The sequence below is a fragment of the Balaenoptera acutorostrata genome, chromosome 1 (genome assembly GCF_949987535.1).
Source record: "Balaenoptera acutorostrata chromosome 1, mBalAcu1.1, whole genome shotgun sequence".
In the NCBI taxonomy this organism is placed as follows: domain Eukaryota; kingdom Metazoa; phylum Chordata; class Mammalia; order Artiodactyla; family Balaenopteridae; genus Balaenoptera; species Balaenoptera acutorostrata.
The window spans coordinates 19,605,812-19,631,710 of record NC_080064.1 but is presented as its reverse complement, the minus strand read 5'-3'; the positions used below and the strand labels follow the sequence as shown (position 1 = coordinate 19,631,710).

The window sequence follows — 25,899 nt, the reverse complement described above, 5'->3', positions numbered from 1 at the left end:
GGGCCCCTCTCGGGGAGGCGTGCGGGCGGGTCTCTTCCGCAGGCGGCAGGGCTCTCGCCGGTGGCGGTCAGCTGGGCGCCGCGCGGGGCGCCTTCGGGAGCTGGACCCGCGGCCCCGCACCTGGCGCGGTGGCGGCACGCGGCCGGCTGTGGCGCGGGCGAGGCGGGGAGGAGCCCCGGGACTAACCGCGGCAGCACCTCTTCCCCCCTCATGCCAACTGCCACCAGACCTGTTAGTTTTGCTTCGGAGGCGCTTTCTCCAGCCGCCTCGCGGGCCGGCGAGAGCCGAGCGCGTGCACAAGTGCGAAAGGGCTGCGAGAAACGAGCGCGCGCGGCCCCGGCCGGTTGGGGGGGAAGCCAGAGCTCCCGGCGACCTGACCTCAAAGCAGGGTCCCGCCCCCGAAAAAGGTGCGAGGGGGGCCGGCCGGGCCTCCGGCGGGCTACAGGCGCCGGGGTGTAGATTAGCGGCTTCGGGGGGAGCGTCCGTTCGCCACAGGAAGGAGGGAAGAGGCCGGAGGTGCCGTCACAGCGCGGCAGCCCTGACAGATCTGATAAAGAGGAAGGAAGTCCTCGAAGCGGCTGAAACGAGCTGCCGGCTCCCCAAACGGACGAGGTCCTGCAGCTGTCACAGCCCTGCTTGCAGCCGCGGGGCAGAAAGGAGGGGAGCCTGCGCCCCCTGCCGGTCGTTTTAGAACGACCATCTCGGGCAAGGAAAGCCGGCAGGGCCTGGGGACGCGGGCGCGGCCACTGCCTCCTGGGCAGGAGGTGGTAAAGCCCTTGGGATGGTAAGTCCCCAGGGGAATGCGGGGTTTGTCTGGGCCTGGATCCTCTACCTTCGCAAGAGACCTGCCCCACAGAAGAAACACAAGAATAGGTTTGCTCCAGCTGGGCTCTGCTTACCTGGCAACCCAAGTCCACCCTAATGAGAAAAGTATCAATAAAAGCACTTCTCAAGATTGCAGAGCACGATCTGCACAGTGCTACATTTCTTGGGCTCTAATTTTGCTGTCACTCACTAGCTGTGTGACCTTGAGCAAGTTTCTTAACCTCCCTGTGCCTCAGTTTCCTCATCCATAAAGTGGGAATCATAGTCTAGATCTCACAGGATTGTTACGAAGACTGAGTTAATATATGTAAAGTGCTTAGAATAGTTCCTGGCTTACCGAACATATGTCTGTTAAATTAAAATGTTTAAATTTCACTGTAGGGTGTAGGCTTGTTGCACTTGCTGTAACTGGTTCCTTATTCTGGGGATTTTCTTGCTGTCTTTCAATCAAACTGATTTCTAGTTCAATTCCACTGCAGTCAGAGAACATACTTTGTATGATGTCACTCCTTTAAAATTTGTCGAGGCTTGCTTTATGGGCCAGCGAATGGACTATTTTGCTAAAAGCTCCATGTGCACTTGAAAAGAATGTGCATTCTACAGTTATTGGATGTAGTGTTACAATGTCAATTAAGTCAAATTACTTAATTGAGTTATTCCTTACTGTGTGTGGGGGGGGGTGGTTTATTTCCTGCTTATTCTGTCAGTGAGAGAGCTATGTTAAAACTCTCCAGTTATGATGGTGTATTTGTCTCTTCCTCCTTTCAGCGTCATTAACTTTTGCTGTATGTATCCAAGGCTGTGTTATCAGATGCATATAAATTTAGGACTGTTGTATCTTCCTAATGAATAAACTTTCATCATTATAAAAGTACAATATACATGGCTGTATTATAAAATGTTCTTTGTCTCTAGTAATACTTCTTGCCTCAAAGCCTGCATTTTATGATAGTTACATCTGCTCTCTTGCGTTTGCAGTGTCAATGAATTAAATCCTTTAATTTCAACCTTTCTGTGTCCTTATAAAGTTTGTTTCTTGTGAATGCCACATATTGGGTTTTGATTATTTTAAATAGTTTCATACTCCCTTTTAACTGGATTGTTTAGCACACTTACATTGAATATAATTAATGGTGTAGGGTTTATAGCTAACCTTTTGCTGTTTTTCCAAGTTGTCCTGTCCTTTGTTCCTTTAGTCCTTTTGTCCTTTCTTTCACTTTTTAAAATTTATTTATTTATTTATTTATTTATTTTTGGCTGCATTGGGTCTTCGTTGCTGCGTGCGGGCTTTCTCTAGTTGCAGCGAGCGGAGCCTACTCTTCGTTTCTGTGCACGGGCTTATTGCGGTGGCTTCTCTTGTTGCGGAGCATGGGCTCTAGGCACGTGGGCTTTAGTAGTTGTGGCTCACAGGCTCTAGAGTGCAGGCTCAGTAGTTGTGGCGCACGGGCTTAGTTGCTCCGCGGCATGTGGGATCTTCCCAGACCAGGGCTCGAACCCGTACCCCCTGCATTGGCAGGTGGATTCTTAACCACTGCGCCACTAGGGAAGTCCCTGTCCTTTCTTCTGGATTCATTGTTTGTTTGTTTTTTTAATTCCATTTTCCCCTTGAATCTTAGATTTTTAAGTTATTCTCATAATTATCTTAATAATACCTAAGTTTCCCTAGAGATTACAGTATTTATCTGCAATTTATTACAGTTTTCTTAAATTAGTACTTTTACCGCTTGCCAAATAATGAAAGGATCATACAAGTACATACACTTAAACCTTTCTTCCACCCTTCCATGGTGTTATATATGTATAATATATAGCCACTGTTATGTATTCCACATTATATATTTTTTAACAGTATATGTCTTCAAGACACTACTGCTGCTTAAGTAGTCAATACTCTCGTATTTGCCTATATATTTACCCTTTCCATTGCTCTTCATTCTTCCTTCTGGTTCTATACTACCATCTGGGGTCATTTTCCTTTGGGCTGAAGTACTTCCTTAAGTATTTTTGTAGCACAGGTCTGCTGGTGCTTAATTCTTTCAGCTTTTGTCTGTCTGAAAACGCCTTTATTTTGCCTTCCCTTTTGAGAATATTTTCACTAAGTTGGCAGATCTTTTTCAGCGCTTTAAAGATTCTGGCTTCCAAAGTTTCTGCTGAAAAGTCAGCCATCGCTCCTTCAAAGGTTACATGATATTTCTCTCTGGCCATCTTTAGAATTTTCTGTCTTTGGTTTCCAGCAGTTTGACTATGATATTCTTAGGTGTGGTTTTTTTTGTTTGGTTTGGTTTGGTTTCATTCCATAATGAGTTTGCTGAGATTTATGAATCTGTGGGTTGATGTTTGTCAACGGTTTTGGAAAATTCTCAGCCATTATTTCATGAAATATTGCTTCTGCCCCATTCCCTTTTTTTTTTTTTTTTTTTTTTTTTTTTTTTTAATATTTTATTTATTTATTTATTTATTTATTTATGGCTGTGTTGGGTCTTCGTTTCTGTGTGAGGGCTTTCTCCAGTTGCGGGAAGTGGGGGCCATTCTTCATCGCGGTGCGTGGGCCTCTCACTATCGCGGCCTCTCTTGTTGCAGAGCACAGGCTCCAGACGCGCAGGCTCAGTAATTGTGGCTCACGGGCCCAGTCGCTCCGCGGCATGTGGGATCTTCCCAGACCAGGGCGCGAACCCGTGTCCCCTGCATTGGCAGGCAGATTCTCAACCACTGCGCCACCAGGGAAGCCCCCCATTCCCTTTTATGTCTGGGACCTCAGTTACATGTTTCTTATGCTCTTTTGTTTGTTTTGTTTGTGCATTCTTCTTACTCTCTGCTTGAATTTTTTCTATTGGCCTATCTTCAAGCACTAATCCTGTCTTCTGCTGTGTGCGCTCTGCTGTTAAACCCACACAATGAATTCTTAATTTCAGATTTGAGCTTTTATTTCTTTTTTTTCCAAACAGCTTTACTGAGGTATAATTTACAAACTGTAGAAGTCACCCATTTTAGATGAACAAAATTAAATGATTTTTAGCAAATTTATAAAGTTGAGCAGCCATTAACACAATTTTTTTTTCCTGTTTCCTCTTTAAGAATATATTTTGGATGACATTTAAATTGAACTTTGATTCAAATACAAGGGAAATCAACATCACTAACTTTGCCAATCAACCTGTGTATACACTGATTATCCAAAAGTTTTAAGCAGGCAGAATTGCCCCGGTTGTAATTTTTTTAAATTGAGGTATAATTTATATATCATAAAGTTTACCCTTTTAAAGTATACAATTCGGTGGGTTTTAGTATATTCACAAAGTTGTGCAATCATCACTACTGGCTAATTCCAGAACATTTTCATCACTCCAAAAAGAAACCTGTACTCACTAGCAGTCACTCCCCATTCTCCCCTCCTCCAGCTCTTGGCAACCACTAATCTACTGTCTGTCACTATAGATTTGTCTATGCTGGCCATTTCATATAAGTGGAACCATAAAATATGTAGCCTTCTGTGTCTGGCTTCACTGAGCATAATGTTTTCAAGGTTCATGTTGTAGCTTGTATCAGTACTTTTTTAATGGCCATTATATTGGTATGTTTATCCAGTCACTGGGTGATGGACATTTAGGTTGTTTCCATTTTTGGCTACTATGAAGAATGATGCCATGAACATCTATGTACAATGATGTAGTTTTCAACTCTCCTGGTTATAAACCTAGGAGTGGAATTGCTGGATCATAGGGTAGCTCTATGCTTAACTTTTTGAGGAACTGCCGAACTGCTTTCCAAAGTGGCTGCATAATTTTACATTCCCGCTAGCAATGTATGAGAGTTCTAATTTCTCCACATCACTGCACTTATAATTCTGTCTTCTTAATTATAGCCATCCTAGAGGGTGTTTTTTGTGGTTTTTGATTTACACTTCCCTAATGACTAATAATGTTAAGCTTCTATGTATTTATTGGTCATTTGTATATCTTATTCGGAAACATGTATATTTAAATCCTTGCTCATTTTTTAATTAGGTTGTCTTTTTATTACTGAGTTGTAAGAATTCTTTCTGTTCTGGATACTAGACCCTTATCTACAATCCATATTTAAAACAGGCCGCTCGGGCTTCCCTGGTGGCGCAGTGGTTGAGAATCCGCCTGCCAATACAGGGGACACGGGTTCGAGCTCTGGTCTGGGAAGATCCCACATGCCGCGGAGCAACTAGGCCCGTGCGCCACAACTACTGAGCCTGCGCGTCTGGAGCTTGTGCTCCGCAACAAGAGAGGCCGCGACAGTGAGAGGCCTCCGCACCGCGATGAAGAGTGGTCCCTGCTTGCCGCAACTAGAGAAAGCCCTCGCACAGAAACGAAGACCCAACACAGCCAAAAAAATAAATAGCGTTCCCTTGAAAAAAAAAAAAAAAAAAAAACAGGCCGCTCATGTCCATTTGTGGTCAATTCCCTCTCCCACCCCTAGTGACTGGCAACCACTAAGCTGCAGCTGCTTTCTGTGTGTTTCAGGTAAGCCCTCCCTCTAATGAAATTTTGTCTCCTAAGTATTGTGTCATCGTGGGAGATTTTACTCTGCCTCTTGGAGGCCCTGGGCTTAGCTTCTAGCATGGCATGTAGAGCTCTGGAATTCAGCAAATGTCCTGTGAGAAAACCAGTCACATGTTTAAGATGTCTCCGGTTTCCAGTATGCCCTATCACCAAGAGCCTTATGACTTTCTTTTACCCAGTAGAGCCCTCTCCATGGGCCAAACCCAATCCTCACTTCCAGGCCCAGAATCAGGAAATGCCCCCAAAGGAAAAAATGGCCAGACCATCAGTTCACCTCAGAAAGGCTTCCTCCTCTGAAATCCAATTCATTTAGTCCTTATTGCCTCCACAGTTTTCTGATGTTTAAAAATAGTATTTTGGTGTTTTAAACCAGTTTTTTCTGGTAGTTGCAGCAGAAGTGTTGTGTTTGTGTGACTTACTATATCCTACCCAGCAATTACTATAAGCTTTTAAGACTTTATATCTTGTCAGGCAAGTTTCCTTTCTTTCCCTCCCCCCTCCAGATATATGTTGGTTATTTGGGGGCCACACTTCTTCCATATGAATGTTTTAAATCCATTTATCTGTGTACCCAAAAAATCCTCTTGGGATTTTGTTGGGAAAATATACTGCATTTATAAATTACTTAAGACAGAATTGAAATTCTTATACTTTTTCATTCTCCATCCATGAACATGGTACACCTATCCACTGAGCAGGTTTCTATTAGGTCCTTTGATAATATTTTGTACTTTTCTCCATAAAGGAATTGCACATTCTTTATTAGATTTGATCCTAAATATTTAGAGATTATCTTTTAAAGCACTTCTAATTTTTTAGAATAGGTAATATATTTATGGTACAAATTTCTAAAAGCTCAAAAAAGTATACACTGACAATTTCCCATCCATTTTTCTCAGTCACCCAGTTTTCTTCCAGAAGAAACCAATGTTACTAGTTTATTTTTAATGTAGTTAATATTAGTATATAGTAATTATATTTTTGTTCCTCAATCTTGTATCTAGTAAGCATCTGAATTTTATTATTATTATTATTATTTTGGCTGCACTGGGTCTTCGTTGCTGTGTGCAGGCTTTCTCCAGTTGTGGAAAGCAAGGGCTACTCTTCGTTGCAGTGCGTGGGCTTCTCATTGCAGTGGCTTCTCTTGTTGCAGAGCACGGGCTCTAGGCACACGGGTTTCAGTAGTTGCAGCACACAGGCCCTAGAGCGCACGGGCTTCAGTAGTTGTGGCTTGTGGGCTCTAGAGCACAGGCTCAGTAGTCGTGGCGCACAGGCTTAGCTGCTCTGCGGCATGTGGGATCTTCCCGGATCAGGGATCGAACCCATGTCCCCTGCATTGGCAGGCGGATTCTTAACCACTGTGCCACTAGGGAAGTCCCTGAAATTTATTATTTCTAATAGTAGGTTATTTTTAACTTCTTTTTTATATGCATCATTTGCAAAGAAGTCATTTGGTCTATTCTTTTCCATTCCTTATTCTTTTTACTGATTTTACTGCATTGGTGTAGGATGCCTCTAATAAAGCAGCTATGGAAAATAGCTGAATAATAGCTGTGATAGAAGGCAATTCTGTTTTATTTCTGACTTTAATGATAGGGTTTCTGTTTCATATTTATATATGAAATTTGCTGTAGGTTCTTGGCAGATGTCTTTATTGGGTTAAAAAAAGTTAATCTCTGGTCCTATTTCAATAAGAATGGGTAGCATGAAAGTTTTTATAAATTATTTTATGCACCTATTGAGATGATCATATGGGTTTTCTCCTTTAATCTACTAAATGTGCTGAATCACCAGTCATGAAAAAAAGTAGTCTCAAGTAAAACACTTTTACCCCAAATTGTTATTTATTTTCATGAGGGGGTAAAAAAGAACCTTTTATGATAGTGAAAATATACTTTATTTTTTAATACAATAGCTGCCAGCAATATACTGGTTCCAGAGAGAGAAAAGAAAATACAAGCATTCTATAATAAGCTTTCATTTTCCTTTTCAACTAATTTAAAGAAAATACTCCAATTCCATTCAACATTATGATTTGAGGGAGTTGAAATTTTTTTCCATGATAAAAATATAATTTTGACAGCCCCAGCCTTAGTAATTTGTAAAGGATGGAATAAAAAAGACCATATAGTATAACAATAATGAATGCTTCCCTCTCTTTGAATCAAATACTGATTATAACCACTGTACGAAATTGGTTTATCAATAAACTTGATGAAATTGTGTATCAAAATGTTCATGAAAAAATACATTTCTATTTCTTCTCGTTTTTACCATGTAGATATTTTCTAAATGGATATTTTAAATGCACAGAAACAAAAGCTATCTACATGCAACTCTGGAGAGATTCAAAACAACAGAAGTAAATATGCCTAAATTCTAAAGTCAATCAACTGAGTGTAAGAATAAATGTCAGAAACCTCTTCATTGTATACAGATTGCTCAAGGGTTTAAAGATAGTTGTATTAAAAAATAATAATAATAAAGGTACTTGTATAAACCAAAGTTACCAAGAAATAAAATCTTACATGAATTTTATCACTGAAGTCAACAATCCTAGTAAAAGAAAATAACAGAACTGTATAGAAAATCTGCATCTACATTTTTTAAAAAGGGAAGTTACATCAACTGAAATAGTAGACAGCTTTCCAAATGTTGAACACAAAAATTTCTCAGAATCCCTTGGAAATTAGTAAGATCTTCCATTCAGACTCTAATCTCCTTGTTTAAATGGAACAAAAGGGGTTTAAATGAAGGGGAAAATGATTCAGTAGTTGTAGAAATAATAACAGATGATTTCTACTGTGTCAACCTATATACTACATGAACTGCCATGAAAACTTTCATGTCCCAAATCTCCCAAGACATGAAGCTATGATCTTTCCACAAATGTAAGATGGGGTAACAAGCATATTCTAGGATCATCTTTCTTACTAGCTTTTGTCCATCTGCCAATCTCAACCTCATCTAACTTCCCTGATAAAGTAATAAGATCTGTCTTTCAACAGAAAAATAATTCTGCCTTCATCAAAATTATAACAGATAGACCCTGCCTTCCTTGGACATCCAGAGAGACAGCCAAGTACAATCATGGGATACATTTTTTAAAAGGAGAAGAAGAAGAAGAAGAGAATAAATACCCAAAGTGGAAAACACTTCACAACTGAGTTTCAGAATGTGTTTTTTCATCCGTTTGGAGGACTGTAGCTCTTTCCTCATTAGCCCTCTACTCTGCACCACTTAGTCCACTGTTCACTTGAAATAGACACCCCCACTTCTCTTGAATCTTTTCCATGCTTTAAGCTATGAGGCAAGATTCAATATCACCTGATGCCAAGTTACCACTATTGTAAAAGTAAGCGAAAAGTGAAGATGGCTGTCTGTGTATTGGTGCAGAGGTGACATATTCACCCACGGAAGCTACTGCTATAGAATTTCTCAATATATAACCTGATAATGCTTCTTCCTGGAACAAGATAAATCATCATCCAACATTTTATTACAAAAAGGTGGGTACCCAAACTTTTGATCAGCAATAAGGAGTTCTAAGAAAGGTAAAGCAAAGAAATCTCCCTGAGCCAAATGGATACAATATGGAGTTTTTCTTATCTTTCTATACCAAGCTAATCACTGATAAGTTTAAAAAATGCAGAATGCTTATTAAAAAATCAAGCTGCTTCCATAAAGCCAGTGCTTACTAAATGTTAGCATATCATAGGAAGAAAACACTGCCATTTTAAAGCAATATACTTAAAATTTCCAAAAGCAGCCTATGAGAAATAGCATTTCTTAAACAAGTTAGGTATAAAAATTACCAAAACATTATTATAGTCACAATCCCAGTCTTTGAAGTATTACATAGAAAGTCTTTTTTTTTTTTTAATGAATAAATACATAGCAAACTTTTGTTTTATTTTCACCAAGTTCATCCTCCCTTGTTACAACACAAATAATTCCTGGTTTAGGACTTCAATTTAAGAAACAAACAAACATGAAGACTGCTATTCCTCAATGTGGCTGTAGGAAAATTTAATTGAAGGAAGTGCAATGATTGAGATTAGGCAAAACTGCAGTCAATATGTAGTCACCATGACAACTATAATTTAGTCCAAAAGAAGTGAACCATCCTCTACCCAAAGTCTAACAGTAAATGGGTAATCTATGTGTTTTACCTTGTTTTTAATATAGGATGGATAATGCATTCTTTAGATTATCCACATTAAATGTGCTTTAGAAACAAAATTCTACTTGCTATTTTGACAAACCCACACTACATTCCTTAGGTTAATTTTTACATTACTAATCATTGTACTACTAGAGCTAAATCAACTAAATATCAGTTTACGTAGTGTTGCTCAAACGATCTACAAACAGCAAGGCCGATGCTTACCTAAAAAAGGAGCATTTTTAAAATAAAGGAAGAAAGTAATAATGTTCCAAATGAATGGCACTGGGCAAAATACATATAACCAGTAACATATTTAGACAGAGAGTATCAGGTGCCCACTGGTTTCTCTCATATGCATAAAAGGCTTGAAGAAGATCTTGCAAGTATTGTTCCTCCCTCTAGACTTTTAGCTTCTACATAGTGTCAGATATTATAATTGATATGAAGGATAAATGCGTTTAGGAAAAAGTAAAAATCCACATACAAAGTAAAATAGCAAAATCTGTAGTGACTTTCTGTAGAAGGCTCTCTCCTCTGGTGGTAACATCCTTTAGTACATATCCAGGATAGACTAAATTGAAACAGAATATTTTGATACAGTAGCAATCCTTTCATATACTCTTACTAAATATTATAAAATTCCAAAAATACATAAATATTCCTTGTACCGTGCATTATGCACCAGTTTGGGCCTGATGAGGTTGTGATTACTATTTTAACAGTTAAACAGTGCACCTCAAAAGTTCTGCCATCTATACACAGTGAATGGAGACAGTGGTGAGGGCTCTAGAGAGATGGCAAACTGCCTTTAAAGTGAAAAGTTTTTATGGAGTGTCTCCAAATTAGAGAGGAGGATACAGGGTAGGGGAGGTAGGCAGGGTAAAAGAATTTTAAAATAATACTGCTTAGGAGTATATATTTAAAGATAGCTACTATACCTTGTCTATCCTTTATCCTAATCTGGAATAACTGCATGTTTGTGCAAAATAAAGTTTCTACTTTATAGGAAGAGGAGCAGTCTGTTAGGAAAAGCATGTTCTTAGTCAGGGGAAGATGTGAAGACATCTCTCTCGTAAGTGCTACTTTATTTGGTAAGTCTTTTGGCTACATCACTATATGCTATTTCAACCTCCTTATCACTGGGGCAGGTATTGGTGAACTCATCCCTACTATATGCGTTAGTTAAGTATCTCCAGATGCCGGTCATTCCTTTTGGAATATCAAAGTTGCGATATTTTTTGGCCACCACCTGAAATACAAAGAGATCAAAAGTTAACATTTATATGCCATGTCTTATAAACCAGACATATATCTGATTTCAGGGCAAATTCTGTGAATCTCTGAAAACTGCTTCTACCTAAAGTCTGTCACCTTCATTCTAACTAGACTTTTAAATAATGATAAGGACTGCACACTACACCAGAGATCCAGAAGTGTGATGGTCATTGCAAATGCCTGCCTTGGCCATCCAGAGAAACAGCCAAGTATAATCACTGGATAAATACTTTAAACACACACACACTAGTTTAGATCTCTGTTTTTCTTCATCTTGATGTTTACTGCACAACCATCCTATATAGCATAGTGTTTCACACAATAAATGCTCAATAAATATTTTCTGCCTTGAAAAGAAAAAGCCAGGTGATCAGAGAACAAAGTTTGATGCTATAAGTCAGTGTAGCCACCACTTCAAAGTTATCTGTTACATCTTTGAATTTTTATGCAGTCACAGGAAAAAAAAATCCTATTTCTCATATGCCTTGATTTTAAGACATAATTTTCCATTTAATCAACCCTAGGGTGTTTCAACTATTGCCTGAACAACATTAAGTTACACTATTTGGGGGGTGCTAAATAGTGTGTGTCAGAAGATCAGCAAAGTTTTACACAGAGGAAGTGCTGTCTTAGTAAACAGATACTAGGTGTAATAGTGTCCCACATCCTGCAGGCCTACCTTGACAATGTGCAGTTTGGGCAGCAGGTTGCAATCAGCTAGTGTCATTTCATTGCCATCCAGAAATTTACGTGTGGAAAACTTAATGTCCTCCATACTATTCTCATCAATTTCATCAGGGAGGGGAGAATTCAGATATTCATCCAGTTTCTGCAGTGTTTTCAAGAGACCCCTCTCCAAGGCTGAAAGAAAGATGGAAATACTCTAAGGAAAACCACCCAAGCCCCAAGTAGAAGCATTACTCCTTCAGTCAATAACTATTTGTCAAATGTTTCTCTGACACTGGAGAACAAAACAGACAAGGTTCCTGCTCTCATGGAGCTTATTTACTTGGGGGAGAGAGATAAGAAAAACAAATTTATAGATAAAATTATAGATAAATATAAAAACAAGCATGATAACTTCAGATAGTGGTATCTATAAAAATTTGTTAATAATTAAATGCCCCATATACAAACACATCATGGCCCAACACAGTTGATATTTAAACTGGGGGAAAAAATGGGTGAGAAAATGCAAACCTATTATTTCAAATCTAGGAAAGAAAATCTTGCCGAGACAGATTCTTGCCCTCAATTTTAAGTCCCGTTCCTGTAAAAATATTTGGATTTATATCCATGAACTGTGTTAAGAAACTCCAATCCAAGCACTCCAAGCAGAGAAGCCTGAAGTTTTTGCACTGCCTTAATATACATAAGAAGCCAAAAATAGCACTATCTTATAATAACATGAAAAAGAGGTCAGATTAGAAAGTTCAATTTACAATCTGAATTGGAGGCCTCATTAGCAAAATAGATGAAGATACTATATGTTATAATTCAGAGAGAAGCGGGATGCAGCCACCCTGTATATCTAGAAAGTCAAGGTTAGTGACCCTTAGCAAAGAGGGGATGGGAACATCATTAGAAAGGAATATGAAATAACAAAAGACAGATCCTCCCTTATCCCTTTTTGTCTTTTATCCTCTCAACTCACCTTCACCTCCCACTCCCAGAATAGATGAGTTCACACTGATGAGTACAGTACTTGGCCATAAAAGAAAGTTAAAATCATGAGGTGACACTCCATATTAGTTATGTTTGAATAAAGTTGGATCCATCACAGAAAAAGGCAAAGTTTTACATGCTGTATATTAGATATTTCACCAGCAACATAAATGTCCTAACCCTATACCTCTTCTTCCAAACTGCTCCCACTGACTCATCCCTTGATCCCTTCAAAGTAGTCCAGACAATAGATGGTAGTCTTAGCTAGGTAGGAGCTGTAGGCATTACAAGGATTTTAGAAGTACTTAGGAGATAAAAACCTACCGAGCTTGGAAACCAAACTGAATATGGAAAAAGGAGGATAGAAGTATTCAACAAAATACAAATGGAGGCCCTACTACACACCAAGTTTTGTTCCAAGCATCGTTAAATTCACTACTGAATAAAACATAAAAGGTTCTTACTCTCAGTTTATATTTTGGGGAATGAAAGTAGTATAGAGAAGCTGATCAACAAAAGATTCCCAGGGTGAATGCTGGTACCATTGCTGAGACATGTACCTTCCTAGAGGAGAAGCAGATTCAGGAAATGTGGAGATGAGTTCAGTATATGCTGACTTTGAGATGTCTGTAAGACATCTGAGCAGCGCTGTCCACAGACAGTTGAGTTCTAGTCTGGAACAGACTAGGCTGGGGCAATATATTTGTAAGTCCTGAAAGCACAAATGAACGCTGAAGCCATGGAAATGAAGGAGAAGCAGAGGGTCTAGGACAGAACCCTAAGGAACATCACTGATGGTGTTGTGTGAGGCAGATAATAGATTTTTGTCATTATTCGGCATTTCATTATATGATTATAGAATAAATATATATCCATTCTACTGTTAATGACATTTGTGTTGTTTACAGTTGGGGATTATGACTAACGGTGTAACAAACATTCTTGTGCAAATCTCTTGGTGTGCATCTATTCATATTCCGATCAAAAATGGAATTGTGGATGAGATATCTCATACCTGTTAGAATGGTCATAATCAAAAAGACAAGAAATAACAAGTGTCGGCGAGGATGTGGAGAAAAGGGAACCCTTAGGCACTGTTGATGGGAGTGTAAATTGGTGCAGCCACTGTGGAGAACAGTATGGAGGTTCCTCAAAAAATTAAAAACAGAACTATCATGTAATCCAGCAATATCAATTCTGGGTATTTATCCAATATGGAAACAACCTAAGTGCCCACTGACAAATGAATGGATAAAGAAAATGTGGTGTATATATATACACACACACACACACACACACACATACATCACATGCATACAATGGAATATTATTAAGCTACAAAAAAGAATGAAATCTTACCATATGCAACAACACAGATGAAACTTGAGGGCATTATGCTAAGTAAGTCAAACAGAGAAAGACAAATACCATATGATCTCACTTATATGTAGACTCTTAAAAGACAGACAAGCAAATAAGCTCATAGATATAGAGAACAGATTTGTGGTTGCCACAGGCAAGGGGTGGGCAAAATGGATGGAGTGAAAATGATGTAATGTATAGCATGGCGACTACAGTTAATAATACTGTACTGCATATTTGAAAGTTGCTAAGAGTTGTAAATCTTAAAAGTTCTCATCACAAGAAAAAGAATTTGTATCTACATGTGGTGATTGATGCTAACTAGATTTATTGTGGTCATCATTTCACATAGTATACAAATATCAAACCATGTAGTACATCTGAAACTAATATATGTCAATGATACCTCAATAAAAATTTTTTTTTCAATTTTTTAAAATGGAGATGTAGGTTATAGGGTATGTGTGTGTTCAGGTTTAGTAGAAACTGTGATCAGTTTTCCAAGTTCGGCACAGCAAGCAGCAGTGTATGGATGTTCCAGTTACTTCACATCTTCAACAACATTTGGTATTGTTGGTCTCTTTAATTTTAACCATTCTTGGGTATGACAAATTGGTTTAACATATTTTCATATTTATTGACTCTGGATATCCTCTTTTTGTAAAGTGCTGTTTGCTCATTTTTCTCTTGGACTGTCTGTTGTACTGACTGGCAGTCTTTATATATGCAGATGCAAATCCTTTGTGGTTATATGTATTATGCATACCTTCTCCCTTTTCACTTGCTTAATGGTGACTTTTGATGAACTTAAGTTACTAAACCTAATGTAGTCCAATTTATTTTTTTTCTTTTATGATCAGTACTTTGTGTTCAGCTTAAGAAACCTTACCTACTCCCTAATTATGAAGCTATTCTCCATTATCTTCTAGAAGATATATTATTTACCATTCATATTTATATCTACAATCCACTTAGAATTGATTGTGTATGGTGTGAGATAGGGATATTTTCTTGACTCTATATTCTGTTCCACAGTTCTATTTGCCTACCCTTCTGTTAATACCACACTGTTTTAACTATTGTACCTTTATAACAAGTCTTGATATCAGGTAGTGGAAGTTTTCAAACACATCTTTCTTCAAGATCATCTTGGCTATTCTTGGCTCCTTACATTTCCCTAATAAACTGTACAATTAGCATGTTAATTTACACACACACACACACACACGCACGTGCTGTTGGACTTTTGAATAATCTATAGATTCAACACAACCCCAACTTGCAAACTGGCATCTTTATAATTTTGAGTCTCACAATCTATGAATATCATTTCTTTTAAAATTTTTTTATTTTATGAAATTGAAAGAAATTTCAATTTCTTTTGTTTTCTATGTAGAGGCCTTGCCCATTTTTGTTAAATTTATTCCTAAATATTTGACATTTTTTATTGTATAAATATTTTTATCACATTTTCTATTGTTTCTTGCTAACATGCACAAATACAATTGATTTTTTTAATAGCCTCATATGCAACCACCCTGCTAATTCACTTTTTTTTATTCTTATGGTTTATCAGTAGATTATTTTAGATTTTCTACATGCACAATTATATTAAGAATATGACAAATTTATCCCTTCTTTTATAAGTCTCATACCTTTCATTACTTTTTCTTGCCTATTATACTGGCCAAGACCTCCAGTACAATGCTAAATAGAAGTGGTGACAGTAAGCATCTTTCTTCAGTTCTCAATTTCAAGAGGAAATCTTTCACTACTCCCCTATTATGATGCTTGCTGTAATTTTTCTGTAGATTTTCTGTCAGATTAAGGAAATTCCTTGCTATATCTTTTTTGCAAATTTTTAAAAAATAAACATCTTAATCATAAGTATTAAATTTTATCAAGTACTTTTTCTGCATCAATTGAAATGATCACATAATTTTTCTTTTATTCTATTATTGTAATAATTCGAATAGATTTTTGAATGTCCAAACAATCTTCCATTCCTGAATTAAACTCAACTTGGTTATGGGCATTATCTTTTTTCATATTGTTGGATTTGGCATATTTTGTTTTAGGCTTTTACATCTATGTTTGAGAGAGACTGGCCTGAAAGAGACTTTCTTTTGATGTTTTTGTGTGGTTTGACCTCAAAAAGCAAGTTGGAAAGTATTTCCTCTTTTCTGTTTCCTGGAAGAGTATGTGCAAGACTGATGTTACATCTTTCCCAAATGCTTAGAAGAGTCCCTCAGTGAAGCCATCTTTGTGAAATGGTTTTTAATTATAGATATAAGATGATTCACATCTTGAATCGCTCTTGCAACAATTTTCTTACACTGTACTTTCTGTAAATTTATGCAATAGTGTTTTCAAATTTATAAGCATAGGGCTTCCCTGGTGGTACAGGGGTTAAGAATCCGCCTGCCAATGCAGGGGACATGGGTTCGATCCCTGGTCCAGGAAGATCCCACATGCCGCGGAGCAACTACGCCTGTGCGCCACAACTACTGAACCTGTGCTCTAGAGCCCACAAGCCACAACTACTGAGCCCGCATGCCACAACTACTGAAGCCCGCATGCCTAGAGCCCATGCTCTGCAACAAGAGAAGCCACCGCAATGAGAAGTCTGCGCACTGCAATGAAGACTGACCCCCGCTCGCTGCAACTAAAGAAAGCCCACGCGCAGCAACAAAGACCCAACGCAGCCAAATATAAAAATAAATTAAATAAATTTTTTTAAAAAATTTATAAACATTGTCATAATATCCAAAAATCATTTAAATGCAAGATCTGTAGTAATCCCTTTATTCCTAATATTGGTTATTGCTGCCTTCTCTCACTTTTCTTAATTTTTCTTGTCAAGGATTTATCAATTTTCTTATTAGACTTTTCAAAGAACTAACTTTTAGCTTTCCAAATCCTGTCACATTTGTTTTCTATTTCATAAAATTCTACTCTTTTAGTATCTCATTCCTTCTACCTTCTTGATTTGTTGATCTAACTAAACTCCTGAGGTGGATACTTTAAGGTTACCAATTTTTAGCTCTTCTTTTTTGTCATTCATTCATTATTTGGCTGCACCAGGTCTTTGTTGCAGCATGCAGGATCTTTAGTTGCGGCACACAGAATCCTTTAGCTGCGGCATGCGGGATCTAGTTCCCTGACCAGGAATTGAACCCAGGCCCCCTGCATTGGGAGCACGGAGTCTTAACCACTGGACCACCAGGGAAGTCCCTTCTTTTTTCTAATATATGCATTTAGAGCTATAAATTTTCCTCTGAACACAGCTTTAGTGGTGGTAGCATATAAATTTAGACATGCTATATTTTCATCATGTTATTCTTCAACCCATGGGTTATTGAGAAATGCACTGCTTAATTTTCAAACATGTAGAAATTTTCTAGCTGTACTTTTGTTACTGATATCTAGCTTTTCTTTGTGGTCAGGGAAAATATTCTATATGATATTCAATTTTCATTTTTTAGAAAATTTTTCAGATTTGCTTTATGGCTCAGCTTTACAGTCAATTTTGTGTTCCATGTGCATTTGAAAAACAAGGGTATATTCTGCAGTTGTGGGGCACAGTGAGATTAAATTTATATATCAATGAGATTAAATTTGTTCATTGTATTATTCAATTCTTCTGTATTCTCACTGAATTTTTCTTTTTGGCAGATTCTAACAGTTACTAAGGGAGTAAGTTAAAATCTCCCACCGAGATTGTGGATTAGTTTATTTCTCTTTTAGCTCTGTCAATCTGGTTTATATATTTTGAGGGTAGTTATTTGGTTACACAAATTTAGAATTATTTTATTTTCCTGGTAGGTTAATCTTTTTAAATCAGTCTGAAACATGTTTCATTATCTCTTGCAATGTTTCTTTCCTCAAAGTCTACTTTGTGCAATGTCAGCATGGTTTTGCCACTTTCTTTTGGTTAGTATTTACACCATTTTACATTCAACTTTCCTGGGTCAGTCAGCCTATCAGTCTGTCTATTTATCTATTGGTGTCTATTTCAAATGTAGGAGGGAGGGAGGGAGGGAGGGAGAGATAGAGAATTCCTTCTTGTACATAAGCAACACATTTTTAATGCAGTTAGCAAACTCTGTGTTCTACTTGGAGTATTTGAATCATTTACATTTAACGTAGTGACTACAAACTGGTTTAGAACTGCCATCATACGTTTGTTTTCTATTTGCCCTCCTGCTCTGTGTTCTCTTCTTCTTTCTTGCCTTCTTTTGGATTAAGTTTTTTTTTAATTATTATTCATTTCCCCCTCTACTTGTGTATCATGCATTCTTTTTTTTTATAATTTTTGAATTTTATTTATTTTTTTATACAGCAGGTTCTTATTAGTCATCAATTTTATACACATCAGTGCATACATGTCAATCCCAATCGCCCAATTCATCACACCACCATCCCCAGACCCCATGGCTTTCCCCCCTTGATGTCCATACATTTGTTCTCTACATCTGTGTCTCAATTTCTGCCCTGCAAACCGGTTCATCTGTACCATTTTTCTAGGTTCCACATATATGCGTTAATATACAATATTTGTTTTTCTCTTTCTGACTTACTTCACTCTGTATGACAGTCTCTAGATCTATCCACGTCTCAAATGACCCAATTTCGTTCCTTTTTATGGCTGAGTAATATTCCATTTTATATACGTACCACATCTTCTTTATCCATTCATCTGTCGATGGGCATTTAGGTTGCTTCCATGACCTGGCTATTGTAAATAGTGCTGCAATGAACATTGGGGTGCATGTGTCTTTTTGAATTATGGTTTTCTCTGGGTATATGCCCAGTAGTGGGATTGCTGGATCATAGTATCACACATTCTTTTGCTAGACTTTGTTTCCTTGACTTAACTAAAGCTTAATTATAACTTTTACCACTTCCAGGATAATGCAAGGACCTTAGAACACTCTAACTGTATTTAACTTCCCTCCTGTCTCACACGCTACTATGGTTTTGTGTATTAATTTGACTTTTTTTTTTTTTGGACTGCGTTGGGTCTTCATTGCTGTGCATGGACTTTCTCTAGGCACGCGGGCTTCAGTAGTTGCAGCACGCGGGCCCTACACGGGCTCAGTACTTGTGGCTTGTGGGCTCTAGAGTGCAGGCTCAGTAGTTGTGGCGCATAGGCTTAGTTGCTCTGCGGCATGTGATATCTTCCCAGACCAGGGATTGAACCCATGTCCCCTGCACTGGCAGGTAGATTCTTAACCACTGCACCACCAGGGAAGTCCCTTGACATATATTTTAAATCCCAGAAGACACTACTGTTCTATACATACAGTATTCATTTATATTTTATAATATATTTATACTACTCTTTGCTTTCCCTTCCTTCCTGCATCTCTGGGTGTTCATCTGAAATCATTTTCCTTCTGCCTGAAAAACTACTTTTAGTATTTTGTTTAGTGTGAGTCTACTGAGATGAATGTTCAGTTTTTGTTTATTTGAAAATGTCTACTTTGCTTTTACCATTTAAAGTTCATAAATAAAAAACTAATATATTAATCATTACATTCTTATAGTATTTTTCAGTTGAAAAACTTGGTGAACATATGTTAAGAGAACTGATTCTCAGAGCAGCCATGGGACATAGGATGGGTAATATTATCCTATCTTATAGATACTGAAATAAAGAAGAGACTTTGCCTTTTCTCAAAATCAAAGAAAGGAGATCTGACATCTTGGAATTTGACTTGTTATGACTACCTGAAATTATAAATTGAACTGTGAATTTTAGAGGCTCACAGAAGAGGCAGTAAGAAAAAGCTGACTGGTCAGCAAGTATATGGATCCAAGGCTATAAACATAAATGTCACATCTTGAGGCAAAAATAAAATATTTGGATGTGTTTGCTTTCACTTTTGGAGGGTATGTCATGGTTTACAGAATTCTAATTCGTTTTCTTTTAACTCTTTGAAGATCTCATAACACTGTCTTCTGGATTCCACTGTTTCTGTTAAGAATCAGTGCTCAGTCTTATTGCTTTTACCTTGAAGAGCTTTCTCTCTGTCACTTTTAAGATTCTATCTCTGGTATTCAGCAATTTGACTATGATGTATACAGGTATAGTTTTATTTGTCCTGCTTGGGTTTTTTTTTTTTTTTTAAATGTATATACAAGTATTTTCATTGTGGCATTTCTTTTTTTTTTTTTAATTTTTTTATTTATCTATTTATAGCTGTGTTGGGTCTTTTGTTTCTGTGCGAGGGCTTTCTCTAGTTGTGGCAAGCGGGGGCCACTCCTCATCGCGGTGCGTGGTCCTTTCACTGTCGCAGCCTCTCTTGTTGCGGAGCACAGGCTCCAGACGCGCAGGCTCAGTAACTGTGGCTCACGGGCCGAGTTGCTCCGCGGCATGTGGGATCTTCCCAGACCAGGGCTTGAACCCGTGTCCCCTGCATTGGCAGGCAGATTCTCAACCACTGCGCCACCAGGGAAGCCCCCTGCTTGGGTTTTGTAATGCTTGACTCCATGGCTTGTTATCTCTCATCAGTTTGGAAAATTCTTGGCAATTATCTAACCATAGCTTCAACTCCATTTTTTCCTCTTATTCTGGGATTCCAGTTATACACATGTCAAACTTTTTTTATTGTGCCCCACATGTCTTACACTCTTTTCTGTGGTTTGTTTTTTTGTTGGTTTTGTCTTTTTATCTCTCTGTGCTTCCATTAGCTATTTCCTTCTGCCCTATCTTCATGTTCACTAATACTTTCTCATCGTCTACTCTGTTAAATTCATCTATTGAGTTCATAATTTCAGATATTATATTTTTAAATTCTAGAACTTCCATTTGATTCTTTTTTATAATGTCCAGTTCTTTGCTGCAATTTTCACCTTGTTCTTTTACTTTTGAATATATATAAGTTATTTTAAAGTATCTGATAACTGAATACCTTGTAGTTTTTAAGTGGTTTCATAAAATGTATTAGTTGTATTCAGTCCTTGATATGGGTACTTTCTATTACTATTAGATTTTTAAAGCTGGTAAATTTTTAAACTCAGGGCTGGTTTATATTAAAATGATAGTCTACTAAATCATGAACTTCTTTCTTCATATTCTTGTTAAAATTAATACATCATTCTTGCTCCCCAACTGTACTATATGTTCTTTGAAGGTAAAGTCTGTGTCTTATGCTTCTTCTTCTGCATATCCCCTTAAATTCACGGCACTTTACCTCAGCATACGGTGGACACTTGGTCTATGTCTGGATCAGACTGAGAAAGGCCAATAGTTAAGTATAAGAGTTTTGAGTTTCATAAATGTATGAAGGAAGTTCAAAAGGCAATTAGGTGAAAATGTAGAATAGATACTTTTAAAGTCAGATGATTGAAGATATTTATACTTGATTTTTATATCTTCGTGGGAAGCTGAGAATAAGGTAGGTATTACATATTGCTATAGAGCACATAGCCATTTAAAAAATGTAATAACTGGTAATATTTTTTACCTAGGTATATATCAAACAAATTGGAATGTGTTATGTCAAGTGATAGACAACAAGATTAAGATCAAAGAACTACCTGTTTTATTAATAGAAAGTCACCCTAGCCATAGCCAGGATCAAGCTAGTTTATTTCTTAGAGAAAATAGTTACGAAACAGGCCAATAGAACCCAGTAAAATAAAGTTGAGGAGTTAGGGGAGCTTAACTGCAACTGGGGAAGTGACAGGGAATCAAGCCATTTAAAGATAAAAGATCAAAAATACTGAGGCAATAAATATAACCTTTTATTACTTACATACAAGCTGTTAATAATGCATGCAGTCAGCTGAAATGTAAAGTTTATAAATTAACAAGAAAATGCAATGTGAGAAACAGCTATGTTAGTAAGGAGTCCAGGGCATGATGGAAAATTTTCATGGTTGCACTTAAAAAGAAAAAAAGGAGACAGTAGAATCTCAGGACTGTAAAAGAACAAACTTTCAAAGATTCAATATGCTTCCTGTCAAAAGCAGTGAATACAGAATAAATACATATTAGATATAAGGACTTGTTCTTTAATCAGATTACAATCAACAGGATCATGACCTATAAGGAAGGTAATACTGAATTCAAACACTGAAATAATGTCTCAAACGGCACTTGAGTGGTATAACAAGTGCAAGCAAGTTTATGATCTCTGATCTACTCTAAATTAATCCTTTTCCTGAATTAACTGTCAAAAGTATCCAATAGAGAAATAAAATATCCTAAATTTCCAAGGTTTATAACATACAACGCTTATGATCCTAGCTGTAAGGCATGGACTAAAATTCAGAAGCTAGCAGAACATTACAATTACTGCTCTATAATTTTGGACGTAGCAAAGTACCTGCAATGAAGTTGAACTGATGTACTCGATCAGAGTGTTAGTGATTTTTCATAGTTAAGAATGTCAGAGTAAAGGGTATATTAATGAAAACAAAGAACGCTGAATTCGTTTGATACAATTTTTATGTATCAAACTAAGGAATGGACAACAAAACAAAGAAAAACAAGGTAACAAGATAATAAAGTTTTAAAGACAAACCATCATAAAGGAATGTGAAACTGGTTAAGATAAAGAAAATGTCAAGATTAACCACTAGAAGGCAGTAGCAGTCCATCAAAAAGTAGCTCCTAACTAGGCCCGTGAGCCACAACTACTGAGCCCGCGTGTCTGGAGCCTGTGCTCCTCAACAAGAGAGGCCGCGATAGTGAGAGGCCCGCGCACTGCGATGAAGAGTGGCCCCCACTTGCCACAACTAGAGAAAGCCCTCGCACAGAAACGAAGGCCCAACACAGCCAAAAATAAATAAATAAATTTTTTAAAAAAATGTAGCTCTTTTTTTTTTTAAGCCCCTTGTCTTTTGTAATTAAAAAGTAGCACTATTATTCTCTAATACCCCTACTATAGTAATGCCGTATCTCTAAGGAGGTATTTCAAAAGTTCTCAAAAAAATTACTAAGTACCACAGAAGCCATACAATCAGTTTTTAAATTAACCGTGAAAATCAAAATATTAACACATACTTTCTCTCTCATACACAGACACACACAAACACACCAGGGTCAGAAGTGTGGGGAAATGAATACTTTCACATTAGTGGGAATATAAACTATTATAGTCTTTGGAGAACAAAACCTTTTGACCTATTTGAAATCTAGCACAAGGACATTCACTGGCAGCACAGCTTGTCATAATAAAAAACTTGAGGCAATCTAAATGTCTATCAGTAAGGAAATAGTTAACTAAAAATCCATATTATGGAATATTAAGCAGCATTTCTAAAAAATGAGGTAGATCTACATTTTGATATGGAAGTATTTCTACCATATAATACATGATAAAGATAACTGCAGAATGTATATATATATACATAAATACACATTTAAGTACAATGTGTGCATAGAAAAAAAAGAAGGATACATACTAACTGCTGGGGAAGAGTTTATATGATGTGACTAAGAAGGGGCACTGAAATTTTATTAATTTCTGTACTATTTTAACTTCTTCAATAAGCATGCGTTATTCTACTACTTGTATAATTTGAATGAGTAAGCGCAAGGCAAAAAGCAGTAAATGTAACAAGACAGCTACTGTTGTAGAAAAATAATATAATTTACAGTGAAGAAAAAAATTATGAGCACTTACATGGACAAAACTACTGCTAGTTTTTAAAGCTACTGCTAGTTTTAATAAAAGGGTAATCTTACACAAGCAATTTTTAAATGCCAGGTAACACATCAGTGGAAAACAGGGAGAGGTAATAAGTATGTAAACATGATTAAATACCCAATGCAGTTTCATTGCTACAATGATAAACAACCACCCTCTGATTCCACACACTTTTCCAGAGGGAGAGAGAGAGAGAGAAAGAGAGAGAGGGATGGAGAGAGGGAGGCAAGTAGGGAGGGAGAATAAATCTTGAATAAAAAGGAACTAATCAGAATCTAAAGATTCCTTGCCTCCATTTGAAAATGGGAATTGGGACATTATGAAATATGCCTCAGAGGCTATAATGGTAGATTTCATCACTGCTAAATTCACTGATCTCTTAAGAATATTATAAACATCAACAGACTAATAAATTATCTATTAGTTACATTTGGGAGCTTAATAAATTATATAAATGAATGAAATCACAGAACTGAAAAAAACTTAGGAGATCTGGGACAGGTCATAACGAACCCATCCCATAAAAGGAATTACCCATTAATTTCTCTTTTAATGCTTCAAAAAAAACACAAACTGTTACTCCCAATCACCTTGGACATGTTACCAAAAGAATTATATGTTTTATCTATCTATCTATTTATGTATGTTTCCTTTTATTTATTTTATTCTTTAAATCATATTTGCTTACTTTGTACCCCAATATAAGCATTGGCCCTTCTCTTTCACTTTCACTAGCCCAATTGCTGTAGCATCTAGGCACCTAATCCCTTACTTAGAATTAGCTCTTAAAAGGTCTTAAAATTGTCCAAACACATTGGATTTTGTAAAACATTTAATAGGTTTTTAAAACTAATCAAGGGCTTGCCTACTCTGATTTACCATGTAAAATGACAAATCCATCTACATGTAAGTTGTTTATTGTTTGGGGGAATTAGGAGGTGGATGACTAAGACTTATTTAAGGCATTTAATTGCACTAAACAGACACATAAGAGACCTGCAACAAATATACATTAAGGGAGACCCGTTAAGCTCCAAAGTGATTTGGAATACTGTTTTCTAAAGTCTCATGGCAGTGACAGGCCACTGTGGGGGGAAGTTGCTTGGTAACTGGAATTCTTATTTACCAATAGGTAATTTAATGTAAAAAGCCTTCTAAGTTCTGCACTATGTAATCCATTATGTTGTTTGTTCTTATTGGTTACAGCATTCTAAGAACAGTAAGTGTAGGTGACTACTTAAGACAGTAACAAATTGATAGGAAAAAATAGAATACAAAGTTATACTTAAATGAGTCACTTTCTCCCCTATTCTCTACCCCCATCCCATCCCTCAAAGCAATTGGTTTGTTTTTTTTTTAAGCAAACACATTTTATTTCCCTCTCCTCCCCACCAAGTGTCAAAATAAATTCAACCACCCTCTAGTTTCCAAAAGTCACACAGAGAAATAAAAACATTATGACTTTAACTAAGAGAGTTCAAAGAACTATGCAGCAAGAGCATCTGGGTGTAAAAAGAACAGTCACCTGCAGGAAGGAGGGTAGAACAGAAAAGATACTGTCTGTGGATAGGAGGGGCTCCAGTATAACTGTTTACCGAGTATATAAAATTCTCAGACAGAAACAGTAGTCAGAAAAAAAAGCCAATTACTAAGGAAAATTGCTTCCAAACTAAGGCAGCTACTGAAACACATTTAATAAGGCAGGCCTGATCACTAACGTTTTCCCTTTTTTCCCTTCGCTATAGAAAAAATAAAAGCCTGAATAGCTTGGAAATCCACCCACTGAAATAACATAAGGAAATCAGCAAATGTTTCAATTTTTTAAAATATGTTTATTCTTGTTTAACCAGCACTGATATTTTTTTCCCCTTTGGTATTCTTGCTCATTTGCTGCCATAAACTCTACCCAAAGAAACCCACCCAAGCTACCAAAGAGTCTAAAATTATGATGGATTATAGTGTCTTCAGGAGTTGGCTCTTTGGTTATTATTGTTACTTTTAATTAAACACTAATGCTCTCTCTATATAGTTTTCCCCAGGAAGAACAATGCTTAACACCCCAAAGAGAAGAAAAGGGGAAATGACTGAATGGCGTCGTTAAGAGAAGGTTCATTAAATGGGACCTCTTTCTAAGAGGCTTCCCTTTACTATATGTAAGTTTGGTAAATGAAATAATAAGAGAGTGTCTTTTAATAAATAAAAGAAGGAAGTTGCATCTGTACTACCTAAACAATTCTCACCATGAAAATATGACTTGAAACTAAAATCTTAATTTTAGGATACGGAGAAATTTGGAAGGCTGGTGAGTCCAAATCTCTCTTAGAGCAACTCCAAAAACTGCTCTTAAGGGTAATTAGCGCAAAAATCCACCCAGGCTGACTTCAGGTTGCTGGTACGGATAATAAACAAAGAT

The 25,899-nt window shown here is 37.1% G+C and overlaps 1 protein-coding gene across 2 annotated transcripts in view; it reads right to left on the bottom strand.

Moving 5' to 3' along the window:
* Positions 1–7,171: 7,171 nt before the first annotated feature.
* CLIC4 (chloride intracellular channel 4) overlaps positions 7,172–25,899 on the bottom strand; it is a 95,040-nt gene continuing 76,312 nt past the window's right edge. For both annotated transcript variants that reach the window (XM_057544363.1, XM_057544424.1), the window contains exons 5-6: positions 11,477–11,658; positions 7,172–10,771 (exon numbers count right to left, since the gene is read on the bottom strand). In XM_057544363.1, the coding sequence (XP_057400346.1) occupies positions 10,607–10,771; positions 11,477–11,658 (347 nt within the window). In that variant the 3' untranslated portion in view covers positions 7,172–10,606. The remainder of the gene's footprint in view (positions 10,772–11,476; positions 11,659–25,899) is intronic.